The sequence below is a fragment of the Vigna unguiculata genome, chromosome 9 (genome assembly GCF_037176805.1).
Source record: "Vigna unguiculata cultivar grain cowpea cultivar isolate G323 ecotype 2 chromosome 9, ASM3717680v1, whole genome shotgun sequence".
In the NCBI taxonomy this organism is placed as follows: domain Eukaryota; kingdom Viridiplantae; phylum Streptophyta; class Magnoliopsida; order Fabales; family Fabaceae; genus Vigna; species Vigna unguiculata.
Window position 1 is genome coordinate 94,115 of NC_140800.1, and position 20,037 is coordinate 114,151.

The following is a 20,037-nucleotide window of genomic DNA, read 5'->3' on the forward strand; positions in this document are numbered from 1 at the left end:
CAATTTATATTATTCATCATCAACACAACACCTCACCTAGCTATAATAATAATAATACTTCTAAAACTTAAAACCCCTTCGCATCTCTTCAAACTTCAAAGTAGACTCACCTCACCCCCCAAGTTCCAAGACCACATGCCTTTTGCATATCCACGTTAGCAAATAATACTATCACAGATTATGCTACCATTATTAATTATGATTATGCTACCATCTCACACCAAACCAAATCGACAAAAACTACACTACGCGCCCAATTGCTTCCTTCTACCATTCTGGGACTTCAAATTTATCTATAGATGAGGGAGGGTCAATTTCTCCATCAAATTGCCTTCTAAATTTTCTACTCCCAAAGCTCAACACTTGCACTCATTGGCTTCCAAGATCTCACCACAAACAAAATTACTTGGCTTCTTTTTACACTTCGCTCACCTTATTACCTTCCAACCACATCACCACCTTTAATTTCTTCTCACCTTATATACTTTTTCCTAAACTTGCTGCTACCATTCTCTAAGCCCATTCATTCCCTCTGCTCTCATAATGAAGGTAGGTCCTCTCTCTCTCTCAGAGACCAAATTATACTGTTATCTTACACTACTTCTCCTTATTCATACCACCACAATCGAGATGAATCAATCAATATCTTTTTTGTCATTTGCCTCAGTTCCTCAGCTGGATGCAAACTAAAATTGGTGGAAAACAAGATAACAGAAAACCAGACACTTATACAACTACTACTTGTAAGTTTTCTACTTCTTTCATTCTTCTTTTCTTTCTCCCTGCTTGATGCATATGTAAGATTATTCATTGCCTGCTCATACACACACCACACCATCTTCTCTCCATCCATCGCACAAATACAAGCAAACTGTTAGGAATCCAAGTGTGAGTCTAAGTCCCACATTGACCAGAATTGAGAAAGTAGAGCACCATATAAGGATCAAGGCCCATAAACCCATTGCCTTAAGGTTTTGGGTTGAGAGTGGTGTCAATGTCTTATGTGGTTGGGCTCAGATCTCATTGGTGTTGTGTCTCCCCAGTGAAAACCCCTCCTTATAATCCTCACAAGTGGTATCAGAGCCAATGGTTAAAATCGGTTCAGACGAGTGCAGTAAGGTCCCTGTATCGAAAGTCTTCCTGGCAAAGAGTTCCAGGTAAGCGTGTCCCGTTAAGATGAACGGCGGTATAAATTGTTAAAATGTTCGAGTTTTAGTTTTCTGAAAAATTCTGAATTTTTTTACGACATTATTCAAATTAAAAATATCATCGAAAACTTACAGCAGCTTGCCAAACAAAAGCTAAAAGAAAAAATAGTACGGGTATTACTGGCATAATATCCACAATTGGATTCAAGAAAGCGTAGGCTTCGGGCAATTTCTCCAAAAAAAAACTACTGGAATAAAGGACGGAGTGAATACAAATACAGATCCAACTAAAGATATTAAGCATAACAAACATTTTGTTCTTTAAAAAAAATAAAAGTTATTTTTGTTTTTTTTTTTTCATTCTAATTTTCAATTTCATTGCATTATATACATAATACAATAAAAAGGAAAATAAAGAGTTATGAATAAAAGTAAAAAAATGAATCAAATAAGATAAGAATCTCGAGAATCCTTCTTTTATTTGAACTTTTCCAGTTTCAAAATATTTTTTATTCTGAAATCAAAAAAATTGAAGAAATTTTGTCAGGTTTTACAGAGGGGGTTTCACTGGGGAGAACAACACCAATGAGATTTGAGCCTAACCACATAAGACACTGACACACTTGGATTCCTAACAATCTCCCCCTCAAGGGTGAGTCCCTTCAACCACATTGGTACACTCCCCCTCCAGCGGAAGCATTCCCAACCACGAGTACCCCTTCTCGTACCGCCGTTCATCTTAACGGGACACGCTTACCTGGAACTCTTTGCCAGGAAGACTTTCGATACAGGGACATGCACTCGTCTGAGCCGGTATTAACCATCGGCTCTGATACCACTTGTTAGGTTTTACAGAGGGGGTTTCACTGGGGAGAACAACACCAATGAGATTTGAGCCTAACCACATAAGATATTGACACCACTCTCAACCCAAAACCTTAAGGCAATGGGTTTATGGGCCTTGATCCTTATATGGTGCTCTACTTTCTCAATACTGGTCAATGTGGGACTTAGACTCACACTTGGATTCCTAACACAAACCTATAGAAAACCAGAGAGACTAACGAATGTATATGTGTCTTCATGTGTTGCATATGTTTACCCTTTCAGATGCACATCGAGAATGGTTTTTGAGTTAATTAACTTTTTTTTTAAGTGCCTGAAGAAAAAAATAAGATGTTAATCATGTATTTCCGAATTCTAGCTCACACAAGTTTTTGTGAAACTTTTAGCTTTTGACCTTTTATGAAGAAATTGATCATCTTTGGAAATGGGCGATCAGATCTATAAAAAGAAAAAAGCCACCCATGCACCCAGCAAGCTTAAGATATCTTAATCATTTCTGTTTCAATTTTTCCTATTAAATTTTTTAACCTTTTCATCATAGATCGATCTAAATCATTACGATCCGAAGGTATATATATATATATATATATATATATTTCTGTCCAATGCTAATGTTGCAATGAAAAAAATTAACATCACATATAATGTAACCTATTGTTTTATTTACTTTTTTATTTATACATCTTAATAATATTTGTCTGCAATTGAAGGAGACAATAAGAATGGTATAATTTTAATTATACAAAGGGTGACATTTCCATGGAAGGTTGAGCATCTAAGCTGCCATATACGATCAATTTTTCATATGCCTATTACTTTTCTTAGATTAGTGCGAACTAACTTTCCCATAGTTTAGTCGGTTGGTAGACTGATGATATTTAAGTTGACATATCAGAATTATTTTTTACATATCATAAAATTGTATACTATTTTTTTTCCTGATGACTCAAGAATCTAACCTTTTTCTTCTTTTTTTTGTCTTATACTAGTACCTGATACATACATGAATAAAGAGGAATTAAATTATTACAAGAATAATTCTAAAAGGAATAGTTTTCATTTTTTTTAATATAATGGTTATATTGAGTTACAGTATTAGACTAAAAGAAATTTGTTTATGTAAATTTGTAGGAAGACATTTTTTCTATGATTGGTTAATATTAAGTTTTATTTTTAAGTATTAAAGTAGACAAAATGACTTAACGAACCTGGACATACGGAATACTTGTCTATGTCTACAACATTATGGTACTAGTTTAGCTGTTCCTCCTGCACAGATACCAATACATTTCCTAACCTTAACTTCTATAATTTGTGTTCGACTTCTATTTTCTTTTTATTTATAATATATATATATATATATATATATATATATATATATATATATATATAAAGAACTCTATTTTAAAATATAAGGTTGTAAAAAACTGTGTTTTTTCCATTCATTTATTCGTTGCGTCACTTAACATATATTTTCTTTCTCCGACCATATTTCTTATTTTTTCCTCTTGCCACTTCAATCCATCTCATTTTTGCATAGACTCTCAAGGAGACTTTCGAAAATTTTCATCTAAATTGTCTCGCGTGTATAGAGGAATATATAAATATTATTTTTCGGTTTTAAGATAATTTAGTTGAGTTGTGAGAATTGAAAAAAGTTTTGATTTGGAACTTGTCAGATGATGGAAAACAAGAGGGTCGAGAAGAGTTTAGCGATTGGCCTGATGGCCTGCTAGCAATTGGTACATTTGGAAATAACAAGGAAGCAAAAGCGAAGTGCATCACTTCTAAAGAGGAACCATCCTCCTCTGAACAAATCCCTGACTTCACTCCTGAAGAAATCGGGAAGCTACAAAAAGAGCTCACTAAACTGTTGAGACAAAAACCCAAAGTGGAAAAGGAAATCGCCCACCTTCCTTTGGACAGATTCCTCAATTGTCCATCAAGCTTGGAGGTTGATCGGAGAATCAGCAACGTACTCTGCAGTGATTCAGAAAATAAAGATGACGAAGAAGAAGTAGGAAAACAAGAACGAGAAGAAGAAGAAGAAGATGATGATGATGATGAAGAAGAAGAAGACATCGAGAAGACTCTCGGTGTCATACTTGGTAAATTCAAAGAGATTTGTGCAAAAAACAGTAAGAAAGCAATTGGGAAGAAATCAATTTCGTTTTTGCTGAAGAAGATGTTCGTTTGTAGAAGTGGATTTGCCCCAACACCCAGCCTTAGAGATACCCTTCAACTACAGGAGTCAAGAATGGAGAAGGTAGGTAGTCCTTTTGGCTCCGTTGGATTGCATGTATGTGCATTGCATGAACTGTGTGAATATAATGTAGCGTTTCTTATGAAGCTTTTGAGGACGATTCTTCACAAGAAAATAAACTCCCAGCATTCTTCTCGGGCACTGTCTCTGAAGAAGCGACTGGAGGACAGGAAGAAGATGCCGATGGAGGAGGAAGCAGAGGCTGAAACTGATGATGGCTGTAAATGGGTCAAGACTGATTCTGAATGTCAGTATAACTTCCTATTCATACTTTTACACTCTTTCTTTCTTGTACATATGGAGGAACCAAATCTCTTTTCTTCTTGCAGATATTGTTTTAGAGATTTAACAAATCCACCTCAACTTTTAACATCTCTTTCTTTGCGTCTCTGTCAGGTAAGGTAACCTTCTGTTGTGTCTTTGCCTCATGTAATGTAACTGAAAGTCTTTCAGAAGTACTCAAAAATTACCAATTATTTTGTCTCAGATTAAATCAAGAAGCAAGGAGATTATACAAAGCATTACGATCAGGGAGCGTGAAATGAAGCTCATTTTTTTTTTATGAGAGTTTATCTGTGATCTTGCACCGGCCTGAGTGCCTCGGATCATCACGGTCGATCTCTCTGTTCTGTTAACAGCTACCCGCTTCCCTTTGTTTTTTTTTTTTTTTCATGGTTGTTTCTGAGAGTATGCAGAGCAACTCATGTTATACTTAATCGTAAACACCATAACTCCTATCAACACCAATGGCCAAACCTACACATTCTGAACCCACTCTCTTATCTGCTAATTTCATATCTACTCTCCTTGTAATATCGCTGCCACAATAATATTCACAACATGGGCTAGTAAAATACAATTTCTATTTTACTTTAAAAATGTTACATTTTTTTTATTTTTTAAATGCAGTTTACGATGTCATTCAATCACAAACTATTGGACAAGATAGGTTTTATGTAAGTCTTATAATAATTATGCTAAAATTATTTCAAGAACAGTGACGAAAAAAGTCCTAGGGTTCTGCTTAAAATGGAATTTGACGTCGGATAAGCCTTGGGCCGATGTCCACCGATGTCGGGGGTTCTGGGAGCCGAAGTTAAGTTACGGTCGGTATTGTGTAGTCCGACGTTTTTTTCTGAATGACGTCGGGGTGAGGGGGAATGGTAAATGGTGTCGACATCAAACTTGCCCATTTATTTATGAAAACACTATCGGTTATCTTTTACGTTGGACTTTCTTTTGGACAAACGTTCAATGAGTGACGCTATAAGACTTTTTGTTAGTGCACGGACATTAATATGTTTGAACAAAGTTATTTTCTATAGTAATAACTAAGTTTCAATCATAAATATGTACTTGTAATTCTTGATTTGGTTGTTGAGTTTTATTTTTATATATTTGGCTTCCTTGTCCATTTTTTTTATTCTCTGAAGACAATATAATTTTGTTAGAAATGGTTGAGTAGGATTAAATTGCATTACATGGGTATATATCATATCCATTATAAGTATTGTTTTGTTGATGATTGGTAATTAAAAAGTAACATAGAAAATTAAAGGGAAATGGATATTTATTGTGTTTAGGGAGGGATGAAAGAGATGTGTCATATTTCATACGTCATTCCAACCTTGAGAAGTCTGTTGCGGGGGATAGCCATGGAACTCTGGCCTTGTCTGAAGTTCTTTCTGAAGAAACTGTACACATAATTGACAATGATCTTATTGATGATGGAGGAGTTTGGGTGAGCCACAACCTCTGCTTCTGCCAGCATGTACACCACGCCTTTCTCCGATGCTTTTTCAATGAATTTGAGTTCCTCTTCAGCTCCATGGATGGGTGGGGCAAGGAAGTTAGCAGATGACTTGGTGCCACTCCCCCCTAATGATTGAATGGAGTCAGATGAGGCCGATGCTGATTGATTTGGGATTATTTTGCTGGAGGAACGATGTGCTTCCCTCTGATCACTGCTTTCAACCACTGCTGCTTGTTCGATTGCATTTCCACTTCCCTCCACCTCCACCTCCACCGTATAATAGTTCTTTTCTTCAATGAATGCCTTTAAATTTTGTATCAATTGTGACTCAAACTCTGCAGGATCTCCAACCACATCATTGTAACCATGCCTCACAACACAACGAAACACTCTGTACTCTCTTGGCTCCACTTGCCGAAACAAGAACCTCTCCTCCGATGCAACACTACTCACCGGAATAGCTTTAATAGACACAAACACAAGAATTGAATGGACAGATGGGATGCTACCTATAAGGTGTGGGAATATGGGGGGAATGCCTTGCACCAGCTCAGAATACAAAAGCCCAATTCCTGGCACTCGCCTTACGTCTGGGTTGTTTGCTAATTCATTCAGATATGCGCTTGATACCTTGTTTTTTAACTCAAACATGTATCTTTCTTTGTGCACATAGTGCCAGGTTCCCATTACCGTCGTCAGGAACATAGCTGATACAATTGGAAAATACCCTCCTCCTGTGAACTTGGTCAGTTGAGATGATAAATAAACTAATTCAACGAAACCGAATCCAAAGAAGAACAAAGCCACACGCCACAAACTCTTCTTCCATAAAACAAGCATTATCAGCGAAACCAGAGTTGTTGAAATCATCATATCACCAATAACTGCAATCCCTGAATACATCCAACCAAACATATATGTATATAAGAATCACTTCTCCCTCATCCTTTCCTAACATAACATAACATAACATATATCAATAATAATTATTATTTACCATATGCATGACTAATGTTGTCTGTGGTCTTGAAGGCAGCACACACCACAATACATGCGATCATGAACATGTAGTTGACTTCAGGGATATACACCTGACCCTGATGATTGATGGAAGTGTGCACCACCCTAACCCTTGGAAAACAACCTAGACTTAGTGCCTGGGATATGATGGAGAAAGCTCCTGAAATCATTGCTTGGCTAGCTATGATGGCCGCAGCAACAGCCACAACAAAAGTTGGCCAATATAAGGGACCTACATGTTATTTTTAATTATTAATTAATACAAACATACAAGGAGAAATCAATTTATTAAATGTGTTACTTGCTAAAAAAGGATTACTTCCACTTGTTAACTATACCTGGAATGCAATCATAGAAAGTATTAGCAACATTCTCAGGAAACTTCCTCAAATATGCTGCTTGCCCAATATATGCAACCACTATTGATGGACATGTAATGAAAGAAAAGCTTATCTACAACACATTATAATATTGCATCATCAATTACAAACAATTGTAGCTCGAAACAATTTTTGTTAAGAAATTAACCTTAATAAAAAACATGTCTACTTACTTGAATGGCTCGTACATTAAAGTGGCCCAAGTCAGCAAACATAGCCTCCGATCCTAAAATTACATATATCTTAGTTAAAATAAAAAAGGTTGAATAATTTAATCGAGAAACATTAAGAAGAGATATTAGTCACCTGTTATGCATAAAAAAACTCCACCAAGTGATAACCATCCATTCTTTCCATTCCGTTTGAAGTAATCAAATATATATTTTGGATAAAAGGCACGTAATACTCCAATGTCATACTTGAACAAGTTGTAAAAACCAATTCCACTGATGAACATAAACCACACCAAAATAATTGGAGCAAATGAAAACCCCACTTTATCAGTGCCGAATCGTTGAACAGAAAATAGGACTACCAAAATTGCTATTGTGATTCCCACAACAGCATCTGAAAAAATAGAAACAACATGCACACATTGAAAATGACATAAGCACATTTGAAAGAAATTGAAAGGTAACATGGTAAGACATTGATGACACACCTTGACCTAATGATTTACTGATCCCACTTACAGCTGAAAGAACTGCACGACATTAAGCAATATAGTAGTATGAGAGGAGCTTAATTGTTTAGAAAATTTGTTGTGAGATTAATTAGGAAAAATTAGAAATATAAGAAATTTGGGAACCTGATATTGATGGAGTAAGAATCCCATCTCCTATAACCATGGAAGTTCCCATTATTGCAAGAAAGACAAGTAGAACTCGTGCAGTATAACTGGCCTCGAGTTTCTGCTTTAGGTTGTGGGCCCGTTTGACCTGACTAGATGGGGTTTCTAGTTTGTAATTAGAAAGCTCCCTATCCTCTGGTTGTTCATTTGGAATCAAACTCATTTTTAAGTGTCTACATATCAACGAATACAGTGCAAAGGCTCCACCTGTAAAATTAAAACTCACATAATCAATAACTTACTATAACCATTTTAAATTCAATACACACATTTTATCTGACATAATAAATTTGGCGTTAATTATAAAAATATCACTGCTCTATTTTTCAAGACAGGTCTAACATTTTAGCAAAAGAATAATGACATATTTCATGTGATTTTTCAATACCAAGGAATAATATTAATAATTATTTACTATATTGTAGTATTAGTCGTTTATTTGATTTATTTAGTTTAAAAATGAAGTTAAAATAATGAAGAACAAAAAATTATTGAAAATGGGTTTGAAAAGTATTTTTCAAATAACATTATTGAATATGATGAAAAACAATTATATATATATATATATATATATATATATATTATTTCACAGTTATTGTTTTTTATACACTTGAGGTAAAAATAAATAAAAAAATTGTTACAAGAATGTTAATTAAATGTAAAAAAAAAACAACAAAATGAATAACATGTATTCATCTTATTATTTTGTTTGATTAGTTTTGTCATAAAAAACAAAACAAAAATGGATTTTATAATATTAATTATAGGATTAAAATGTTTTTATCCTTAACTTTCACAATTAAAATTGGAATTATACTTCATTGTTCTAAACATGGTTTAAATGTGTTTCATGATAACATTTCAGCTAGTATTGAAATGGAAATATGTTAAAGAGTATAAACAACTCAAATGCTATATCATAAAATGTGTTTTTGAAACATCAAATAAATTTAACAAAATTTAGTTACAAGGATTAAATTCACACATATCTAAAGATGGATGACTAAATTAAGTCAAAATTTTTATGATTAATTCCAATTTTGACGAAAAATTAAGTGACAAAAAACAGGGGCGGCTTAACGGTTTAGGAGGCCTAAAGCAAACTTAGAAAATGAGGCCTTTAATTTAAAATTTATTTTACGAGCTTTTTTTATGCAAAATTATTTATTAAATTGTCATAATTAATTTCATTTAACATTTCTTTCTCAAAAGATAATGTTTATCTTAAATAAGTTGTTATTATCTTGATCTTTGAAAAACTCCTTGCGGTTGAAACAACTGACAATAAAATTGTTAACATTATTCTATAAGTTATGTATACATTTGAACAAAAAATATTCTTTTTATATAATTAACAATGTCAATTAATTTATCATTTTTCAAACCTATAATTTCCTTTAAGATATATAATTTTTAAATTAAATCAAATTCATCAATATCTAACGAATTATCATGTTTTAAAGATTTTTCAAGGTTTAAACATTTTTCTTTCATAAACCGTAATACATAAGAAATTTGCTCTTTTTTGTTAATAGCTCTTTTTTTTTATTCAATTAAAGTTTAATTCTTCTTTTCTTTTGAGTTTTTGAATAGTCTGATTATAATTTTTTAGTTGACATATCTATATATTTTTATATGAAATAAAAAATGATAATATATAAAACACTACTAAAGATAAATATATAAAACAAATGAATTAAAATAATAAAATCTAGTTCTGGTTGTTAAGAAAATAAACTCTATGATAGACTTGGAGTATCTTGAAGTCTCAAGTCTCTTTTTCGTTCTTAAGTCTCAACTTTCTCACAAACTTGTAAAGTTGTTTATTTTAAGATTAATCATTAATACAAATTAAAAAAAAAATTGTTATTCTGAACTCGATAGTAAGTCTTTTTTTTTCCTAAAATTGAATTATCTTTCTATAGAAAAATGAATTTTGAATTATGTTCCAATTAATCTATAATCCACCAAAAGATTAAACTATAATCTAATTAATAGTTGTAAAAAAATTCAGTTTCTCCTCAAGATATATGCAAAAAAAAAAAAAAATCTCTCAAAACCCGTAAATCTAAAAGTACTGAAAAAAAAAACTAAGTAAAAGAAACACATTTCTAATTCTAATACAAATCCAAAACAGAATAAAAATAACAACAACACAAATAGAAAAAAAAAATAGTAACAAAAAATGAGGATGAAAAAATTGATACATACAGACAACATGAGATTCAAGAGATTTAAGATATATAATTTGCCAAAAGCCTAGAAAAAAAAGACTATTAGAAGAAAATAAATTAAGGAAAGGTAAGAGAAATCTTAGAGAGATAAAAGAAGAAAATAGAATTCAGATTTATTATAAGAGAATAAAGATAGTTAATTCATTCTCTTTTTTGTAAACAAAATTATAATTCACTAAAAGGATATTTTAACTCATTATAATTACAATTTTCCTACCAATAAATATTAACATACGCTAATAATAATTTAATTAAATTTTATTCCTAAATGTAATCTTATAATTAATTTAATAGAGCTATATTAGTAAAAAAATATTTTTGTGAGGCCTTTTTTATCTTAAACATAATTTTATAATTAGTTTAATAGAGATATATTAATTAGTATTAAAAAAAATTTGAGACGATTTTGTCTTAAATATAATTATATAATTAATTTATTAAAAAATATTAGTTGTAAAAAAAAATAAACCTTCTTATGCTTGAGGCCTAAAACGATTGGTTTACTCATTTTACCTTGAGTCGATCATGACCAAAAATATATTTAACCCTTAGTTATATATATATATATATATATATATATATATATATATATATTGCAAAATATAAGCATAATATTTGATATTTCATTACTGCTAAAATTGGATTTTTTTTTTCTAAAACGTGAAGAAATAAAAAAAATCACATAAAAGGACAATACCTCTGTCAAAGAAAAAACAATAAGTTAAAGTCTTTTGTTAAAGTCGATAACCGATCCAGGTTTCAGAAAAGGACAAATTTGACACCAAAACCAAAGCAAACCGATCTGAGTTTTGTTTGAGTTCAAAATTGGACTACTCTCTTTCATTTGTTTAGTGTATATTGTAGTGTTGAAATTGAAATATAATGAAATAAAGAATAAAGAAGGAATGTAACAGGAAGTGATAGAAGAATGTGAAAGAAGATTTGAACATGAAGAAAGAAGTAAGTTAAGATACATGTTTAAAAAGAATGATACCGTTGCCATTGTCGTTAGCCCACAATACGATGAAGACGTATTTGATCATAGGTATGAGGAGGATGGTGTAGATGATAAGGGACAAGACACCCAGAATATCATCGTGATGCTTGATTCCATTGTTGAAGGTGCTGGCATATACGTAAAGGGGTGATGTCCCAATATCACCATATACAACTCCTATGCTTTGAAATGCTAAGCTAAGAGTTATTCTCCACCCCAACTGTTCAAATAGTAAATAAAATGAGTACAAGTTTTCATAAATTATGAACTGAGATGCGTGTATAAGATTTATACCTTGTGAGGGTTGTGTGTAACCATAGAAACTCTTCCAGCCTCTAAATTCAGAGAATCTATGCGCCTTAGTTTTGCCCATGATACCTTTCGCTCTTTCAGCTTAGGGTTCTTCTCTGCCTCTGCTGTTACACCTGTTTCTGTTTCTCCTTCTGCTCCAGACATCTTCACTCTCTCCACACACTTGTCTTCTTTTTCTTCTTCTCTGGAGTTGGAGTTGGAGTTGGAGATGTTCAAGTCGCGTTCCTTTGCACTAGTTTTTATAGGCGCACAAGTCAGATCTTGATACCCTCTTGCTCATAATATTATTTTATCATCAATAATTGTACTCTTTTTTTGTTTAATCTTTAAACTGCGCCTCCCTCACGAGCTCTTCAGTTGACTTTTAAGGTTCTTGTTATTAGGTATTATGAAAAACACTTACTTGTTTACTTTCATTTCTAATTATCAATTATTTCCACCCAAGTTTAACATTTATTCATTCAATTATTGCTGGCTTTACTTGAATTTTTTGCATGCGTCACCACGGTAGAATAATGTGTCTTTTTTTAGTTCATTTACAATATGTCTATATCACAGAATGACTTTAATGCTAATAAATTATCAGTATAACGTTAAAACTTTTTAATTAACGTATTTAATGGTATATTAATACGATAATTAATGAATGGATATCGTGTTGAAAGAGAAGTGTAGAAACGTTAATGAGATAAAATTAAAAATACTTTAAAAAATAATTAATGAGAAGTGTATTAATACGATGAGTTATGTGCTGACCGTTTCTTTAAACTTGTTATTTGTTGGTAAGTTTTAATTGAGTTTAGTATCTAATTGTTATATGTGTTTAAACATGTATTATGTATTGTATTAACTTAAATGTTAAAGTGTTGTACCTCATGATTTCTTATGTAAAACTTCTTTTGGATACTAGCTCTTTTGGGTTTATATATTTTTTCATATATGGTTATAGTTATAGTCATTGAGAGATTGTGGTTCCATATGGTTATATGATATATAAGATCTTTGACACCACTTTTACACCAAAACCTTAAGACAATAGTGTTATGGACTTTTATTCTTATAGTGTTTAACTTTGCCTATTTTATCCAATGTGAGACTTTGACTCACACTTAGACTATTTCCAACACTAGCATACCTTATGGTTTCTATGTTGTTTGGTTTTCTCTTGTTTTTTTTTCACAATAATCACTTAATTGTTTGAGCAGAAGAGAACATATGTGTGAATGTTCCTTTAGATGAACAACAATGAAATTGCTTAATAGAGTTTACTTCTGTAATGAAATTTAAGATTAGTTCATTTTGAAAAACACTAAAGAGATTTTGATCTAGTTATATATATATATATATATATATATATATATATATATATATATATATATATATATATATATATATAATTTATTTATTTTGGATAAATGTATTATAACTATGTATTTTGTTTAATAAGAATATTAATGTTTTAGTTAATAGTTTATATTATTAAATGAGATATTATAATATCTATTCAAAAACAAAGGACAAGATAAAAAATAAATTATCAAAATTAAAAATGAGTTATGAAAACACATATCGATTAAATTTTTTTCTTGTTCATAAAAAAATTATTATACAAAAATCTCATATAATAACAGAAAGTATTATGTTATAAAAGTAATATTTTACTATCAAAATAAAATAAGAGAAATATTTTTTTCTTGAAGAATGGAACTCATGATAAACAAAATTGTAATAAGTTTATATTTATTTTCCTTTTTTCTTCCGATACAAAGAAAAAGAACATATGAGAGACTAAGAATGTCATAGACAAAGACACAAATCATATATCTTAATAATTATTTTTTTATTATATTTAATTTTATGTTTTATTATTTATTAACAAATTTTATAAAATAAAAATAAAATTTATTTAATTTAATGATTTTCATTATAATTCACCGAATTTAAAGATTTTGGAGAAAAAAAGAGCCCCGAATGATGCTACGTTTCGTACAAATCCTATTATCATTAAACTTTCGGCATAGTGTGAATATTCTATTAGCATTGAGGTTATGTAAGTAGTTATCAATAAAGTCTATTAATATTCTAATTTATATTTTTAGTTCTAAAATATTTTATGAAATATATATTAAAAATATAATATAAATGATAGAAGAATATGCACAAGTCTAGGAGGAAAACGTTGGCACAGAGAAGTAAAATTAGAAAACCAAAAAAATACAAATGGTTTAGTTTTGAAAAATGAGTACTATTTTATTAAGTACATGTTATTAAAGAGTACTATTTTATTTGTTACATCCTTTCTCTTTTGGTGATGTGTGCGGTGGCACTAATTCGTATTATGAAATTCTTTCGAAAATAAGTATAATTTAAAACTACTATTATTGTAATAGTTTGCAAAAGTCAAGACATAAAAAAAAAATGGAGTTTGACGAAAATCACGCCAACTACTCGTTTTAGCGAAAGTTTTCCGTACTAACCAATAATACTCGTTTAAATTAAAATTCTAAAACTCTTCCAAAATTAATTAATTAAGCTCAGTAAAATATTTTAAGAATAAAATGTTACTTGATTAACGTTATAGCCAATTTAAAACAATTTCTGTAATAATGCTTTCTCTGTTTTAAGGATGTATGTAAATGAAGAGAGAGAATGCAGTTGTTTGGTTGTATAATATATATAATAACAATATTTTTATTGCATTACAACCACTTAAATTTTGTTTTATTATTCTTCTCTCAAATTGAGAATGAATATTTGACTGACCTCGTTGCCTTTTCTCTTTGTTTTTTATATCACATAGGGAGAAACATTTACTTTATCCTTCCTCTGTCCTATTCTATAGTTTTTCTTCGTTCCAAACAAAATTTATTGATACGTTTGGTTCGGAAAATAATTTAAAAATAAGAAAAGAAAAGGAATATTTTTTTATATTTTAATAAAAGAAACTGAAAGATAAAAAATACATAAAATAACACATATTTTTATAGAGATACACTGATTTACTAATAATTTTCTTTCGAACAGTAAGTTGTTTTTGCTTTTAAGTTTAATGTTAAAGTGAAAGGATTTAAAATCTTGTTTCTTTTGTTTCTTCCATTACTTATTCTACATGAAACCAAGAAGAAGAAGGCATGCATATGTGTTCCCATTCCTTCTTTTATTAATTAACCCTTCACTGTTTTTTTCTTCTTCATTGATCCAAAAGAAAGGGAAAAAATTAAAATATAATTAATGATGTAATATGAATAAACACAAGTATAAAAATATTGTTATTATTACAACAATTGCGTGTTTGAATAAAAATAAAGCAGTGGAAAAACCTGTTCCATTCAGACATTCAAAATTGTTTTTGACTCGCACGTTATCATTTGAGGTTTTGTTATTCATGTAATTAATATTTGTTACAAAGTTTTCTTATCACTTTTTATTGTATAAAGGTATATAAATATAATTTCCTATATATTTCACTAGTATCTCCTCCGATCCAAAATAACTTGCTTAAGGTTATGTGTCAGAAGCATTTAAGAAATAAAAATAATAATATATTTTGTTTAAAATATTATTATTTAATGTAACATGTAGACGTGTTTTATTAATTGTTGGGTTATTTTTAAATATCCTCGTAAATTTTAAATATAATTATTTTTAAAATGGTGTGTATATAAAAATAAAAATTAAATTTGAAAGTTACTATAAAATTTTGGAGCTCCAGCAGTAGTAATTTATTTAGGTGTGTGGAATGGAAAATGTATTATTTTGGGAGTGATGTGATGAATTAAGCATTAAGAATTTAGGAGAAAAGAAATAAGACAGTGACAATTAAAATCATAATAGTTGGATGCGCATGCTGGTAGATGTGGTGGACAATTTGCTTGGTAAAGTCAGAAAGTATTCAATTTTTTACTAGACCACTATACTTTTACAAAATACAATTTAATTTCGTGAAGAAACATCTAGGTGTGTTCAAATATGGCAAATATGCAAATATTTTTAAAGTAATTTTTTATTTCACTGATTAGTGTACATGTTATATAAGGGAAAAACAAATTATTTTGTATACAACTTGTATAGTTTACTTTGTTAAAATTATATATAATTTATTACTTGTAGAGAATATGTAAAATTATTTTTAAAAAGAATGTGAAGTGGCATTAAAATTTTAAAAGTTTGTTGATTGCCTATGAAGCGTTTTCCTCAGCATTTATTTATGAAGCGTTCTCCTGAGCATTTATTTATGAAACGTTCTCCTGAGCATTTAATTTATATGAAGAAATATTTAAAAGAATAATTGGACCACAATAGATTTTTCCGCCTTCAAAGTGATTAAATATGAGATGTGGGATGTGACAACACATAATCAAATATAATTAACTATATCTTTTAAAATGTAAAATTTTTAGTTTACTGTATACTTTTATAATGATATGTGATTTAATAATTATTTTACATTTGTATTATAATAAAAGAAAATAAAGAAATTTTTTATTCATAAATATACAATGCTAATTTGTATTGTTTATAATAATCAGATGGTAAAAAATATTAATAAAAATGAATAAATTATTAATAATTAATTAATTAATTAATCTAAAAGAATATTTAACTTTTTTCTTTAATTTTTTTATTCCGTCCACTAAACAACCTCTTTTTCTGTTGTTTTTTTAACCTACCTTCTTCCCCTATTACCAAAATATGTTTTATTGTAATATACACGAGCATTATTCGTTTTCATTCATAAGAAAAGAAAAACACACTTTGATCTTAAGTATAATTAATATTCAACTAATTTTACTTCATTTAACAATATATTCAGAAAATATGTCACCTTTAATTAAGGTTTAACTTTCGTACATCATCATAATGGGTATATTTTTACTCATAATTGTTTCTTTAAGTCTTTAAAAATATGGAAATTAATCCTCTAAAGTTATAATTATCTTTTTAGTCCTTAAAAACACATCTAAAAAAGTTAGTCCCAGAAGGTGTTGGTAATTTTCTATATACTCTAATAATATTGTTGTTTAGGTGACAAGTGTATGATTTGCTACGAACGGTTACATATATGATTAACGAATTCATAGTAAATTATCAAGAGAGGTATAATTGGAGATGTTTATTTTTATATCCATAGAAGGCCATGCTTTTTATACCTTATAAGCAATGAAATTGAAAGAAAACAATTATGTTTTTTTAAGAGTAGTTTTTTTATATGATTTTGAAAGACTATTCAGCAAGAGAGATAGATGGATGATGGGTGGAGAAGGAAAGAGAGAAAGAGTGTGGGCATTGTTGTTTGAATGTTTGTGAGTGTTGTGTATCTGTTGGAAGATGCATGGCCACGTGTAGGAGACCTCATTAGTCATCACAAACTAGTCAATTCTGTGAGCACGAGGAAAGAAAACAGAACAACAACTCCTTCTCTTGTTATGTTATGACACAACATTCCACAAGCTATCTTCCCATACTTCTAAATTGACGGCTTTTTTGTACTACTACTACACTTTCTAACTCTCCTAGGATCTTCCATTTCTTTATAGACATTTTATTTTTTGTTTCGCAAATCAACCTCTATCTACTCTTGCTTTCTTAAATTATGTCCATGGATCTTGTATACACTTTCACTTAAAACATCATTCATATAATCATCAATTTCCATAATTTCAAGGTTCCCACTTTTCTTTTATCCATGTTCCAATTTCTGAAGTTGAAAACCCCAACAACATGTTTTATATGCGTACCTGTTTTAGCTAACTAAATTTTGATTTCTACTGGCCGTTGAACTAATTTATTGATAGTAGAGTTTTCACTAACAACTAACACTACTAGCTGTGAATTCCATGACCACAACCACAGTGAGAACAACTGATATGGAATTTTTTCCAATCCCTTCGAACAAAGGCTTTATCAGATACAACCAATGTAGGAAGTATCGTACGATCCACAATACGGATCGTACAATATGAAACGATTCAGGTTCCTGACGATATGAATCGTGAGTTGTATCGTTTTTACTCTTATATCGTACGATACGAGTCTGGATCGTGTGAATCATGATTCGATTCACGATACGAATTTACCCTAATTTGAAAACCTAGTTTTTCCCTCTACAGATTTACCCCCAAATGGAAACCCTAATTTTTCTCCCTTTATTTTTTGCACATTGAAACTTATTAACGTAACTTATTAAGGTTAGTGTGCTCGAAAACATGTTCTCCTCCTTGCCTCTCGTGATCACATCATCTCTATTTCTTGCGGTGGTCGCACAATAGTGCAGTGTTGGTTGTGTGGTGTTGCGGTGGTGGTTCCATATCATCTCATGCATGCCTTTGTTCGTTTGTTCAGTGGGTTTGAGCTTTTGCACTTGTAGTACAGTGGTCACATGGTGGTAAATCTTAGAGAGGATGAGGATGAACTATGAATTATAATTTTTTTTTAGGTTGTTTAGGATACAAGGAGCAAACACTTATTTTTTTAGATGGCTATAATGCATAATTTGTTTAGTAGCATATAACTATAGTTGAAGGAATCTTATGCAGTGACCACATTGTATTTTGAAGGCGATGTTGTTGAAATTGTGAAACTCTGTGGTAGATACACATAGATACAACCACTCTATTTGATTAAGATTGTTTTGTTATTAATTTTCTCTTTACATATTTATCTATCTTATATATTTAAGTATAAACTGCATTCTTTTAATGTTTATAAAATGTTTATGAATTGTACGATTCACGAAATGATACGATTCACGATTCAAAATTTAAGCTCTCTGATACACGATACGATTCACGATTCAACTACCATGGATACAACAAAAAAACCAGTGTCAAAGCCAATCCCACTTTCAAATAGTGGACCACCTTTCTTGGATCCTCTTTCCCTACTTTCACTATTGTTTTCCATGCCAAACCTGACCATCTTCTCACTATCTCACCAAAATCTTCACACACATACTTCCAAATCCAATCACTTGCATAATAATTGGTTTCTTCCATGGCAGCTCAATTTCAAACATCAACCCATTTCTTATCTTTGCATGACTTGTTAATTGTCAAATAGAATCATTTAGACATGTATGTATGGCTTTTAATTCTGACAAATCATAGCAAGTTTAATGTTTGTATTGGGAACCAAGATCATCTCAGCCCAACTAGGGACAAATAGATCTCGACCCAATTTATGGATAAATACATATGGACTCAGGTATACAGACGTACATCTCAATACATGTGGGTGGATTCAGACATACAGACTTATATTCCAATACGTATGCTAAGGTCGAGTATATCTCAACCCATTGTCATCAAGGAAGCCAAGAAAATCTCGACCCAGTTAGGGGCAAGTGTATCTCGATCCAATTAAACGATACGTGATATACAGATGCCTACGAATGTGGATGCTCAATCCCAATTCTCGACACTTATAATGAGGTATTCATGTGATTTATTAGTGTTTAAGGTAATTAAGTTATGATTAAAGCCAAGTATTATAAAATAAGGTTTACTGGCAACATATGGTCTGAACTTAGTGATTACACATATATTAAAAAATAAAATAATTTGAATAGTTATGTGTAATGATATGATGTATAAATTCAAACAAATTTTTTTTATCATGTATAGATAAGTTGTAATTAAGGTAATTTACTAATTTGATTTCAAATGGTAGAGGATAAAATTGAATCCTTCTAAAAAAATGAACGAAATTGAATAAAAAATTTAAATAAATGAATAAATTGAAAATAACTAATATCACTATGATGTAGCATGATAATAATCTGTCACGTGACACGATTGCAATCTAACACGTGACAATTTTTATATTTTTTTTTAAAAATAAAAAAATTGAAAATTTCACTAATTAACGTGACATATACGAACACAATAAAAACTGAACCTTTTTAAATAATTAAAAAAAAACGAAATGAACCCAAGAGAAAATTAAAAAAAACTAAATCATGATAATCTAGAATCAGGAATAAGGATTTTTTTTTTCTTACCTTAAACCGGTACTATGTGTCGGATACAATATAATTTTTAGTTTTGGTGGATAAAGACCAAATTAGTGTAAATACGTGTTTATCTTCATCTTTAGTTTTTACAGAAGGCTTTTATAAAAAAAAAGAATTTACTTTTAAGTCAATAAGTTTTCTAGAGTAGAGTTTCGACGACATAATTAAACATTTTTTTTTATTATTTAAACACTAACAGCTCTACTATTTCAACGCCACATTC

At 30.4% G+C, this 20,037-nt stretch overlaps 2 protein-coding genes across 2 annotated transcripts; one reads left to right on the forward strand and one right to left on the reverse strand.

The window, feature by feature from the left end:
- Positions 1-285: 285 nt before the first annotated feature.
- LOC114164522 (protein NEGATIVE GRAVITROPIC RESPONSE OF ROOTS-like) lies at positions 286-5,127 on the forward strand. The gene is made up of 6 exons (XM_028049232.2): positions 286-549; positions 668-743; positions 3,674-4,260; positions 4,345-4,504; positions 4,587-4,653; positions 4,745-5,127. Exons 1-5 carry the CDS (start codon positions 544-546, stop codon positions 4,604-4,606), a joined length of 849 nt encoding a protein of 282 aa, XP_027905033.2. The 5' UTR covers positions 286-543; the 3' UTR covers positions 4,607-4,653; positions 4,745-5,127.
- Positions 5,128-5,699: 572 nt separating this feature from the next.
- HAK5 (high affinity K+ transporter 5) lies at positions 5,700-12,024 on the reverse strand. The gene is made up of 9 exons (XM_028049035.2): positions 11,786-12,024; positions 11,489-11,711; positions 8,219-8,467; positions 8,072-8,113; positions 7,717-7,977; positions 7,584-7,636; positions 7,369-7,483; positions 7,008-7,262; positions 5,700-6,903 (listed from the first exon to the last, which is right to left on the reverse strand). Exons 1-9 carry the CDS (start codon positions 11,945-11,947, stop codon positions 5,861-5,863), a joined length of 2,403 nt encoding a protein of 800 aa, XP_027904836.2. The 5' UTR covers positions 11,948-12,024; the 3' UTR covers positions 5,700-5,860.
- Positions 12,025-20,037: the final 8,013 nt, after the last annotated feature.

Coding starts and splice junctions, on each gene's coding strand:
- LOC114164522 (XM_028049232.2), top strand. Junction 4,261..4,344: donor AGGAGTCAAGAATGGAGAAG/GTAGGTAGTCCT, acceptor TTTCTTATGAAG/CTTTTGAGGACGATTCTTCA. Junction 4,505..4,586: donor GGTCAAGACTGATTCTGAAT/GTCAGTATAACT, acceptor TTCTTCTTGCAG/ATATTGTTTTAGAGATTTAA.
- HAK5 (XM_028049035.2), bottom strand. CDS start 11,947: ATGTCTGGAGCAGAAGGAGAAACAGAAACAGGTGTAACAGCAGAGGCA. Junction 8,468..11,488: donor GGCTAACGACAATGGCAACG/GTATCATTCTTT, acceptor TTAATTTTACAG/GTGGAGCCTTTGCACTGTAT. Junction 7,263..7,368: donor TTTCTATGATTGCATTCCAG/GTATAGTTAACA, acceptor AATAACATGTAG/GTCCCTTATATTGGCCAACT.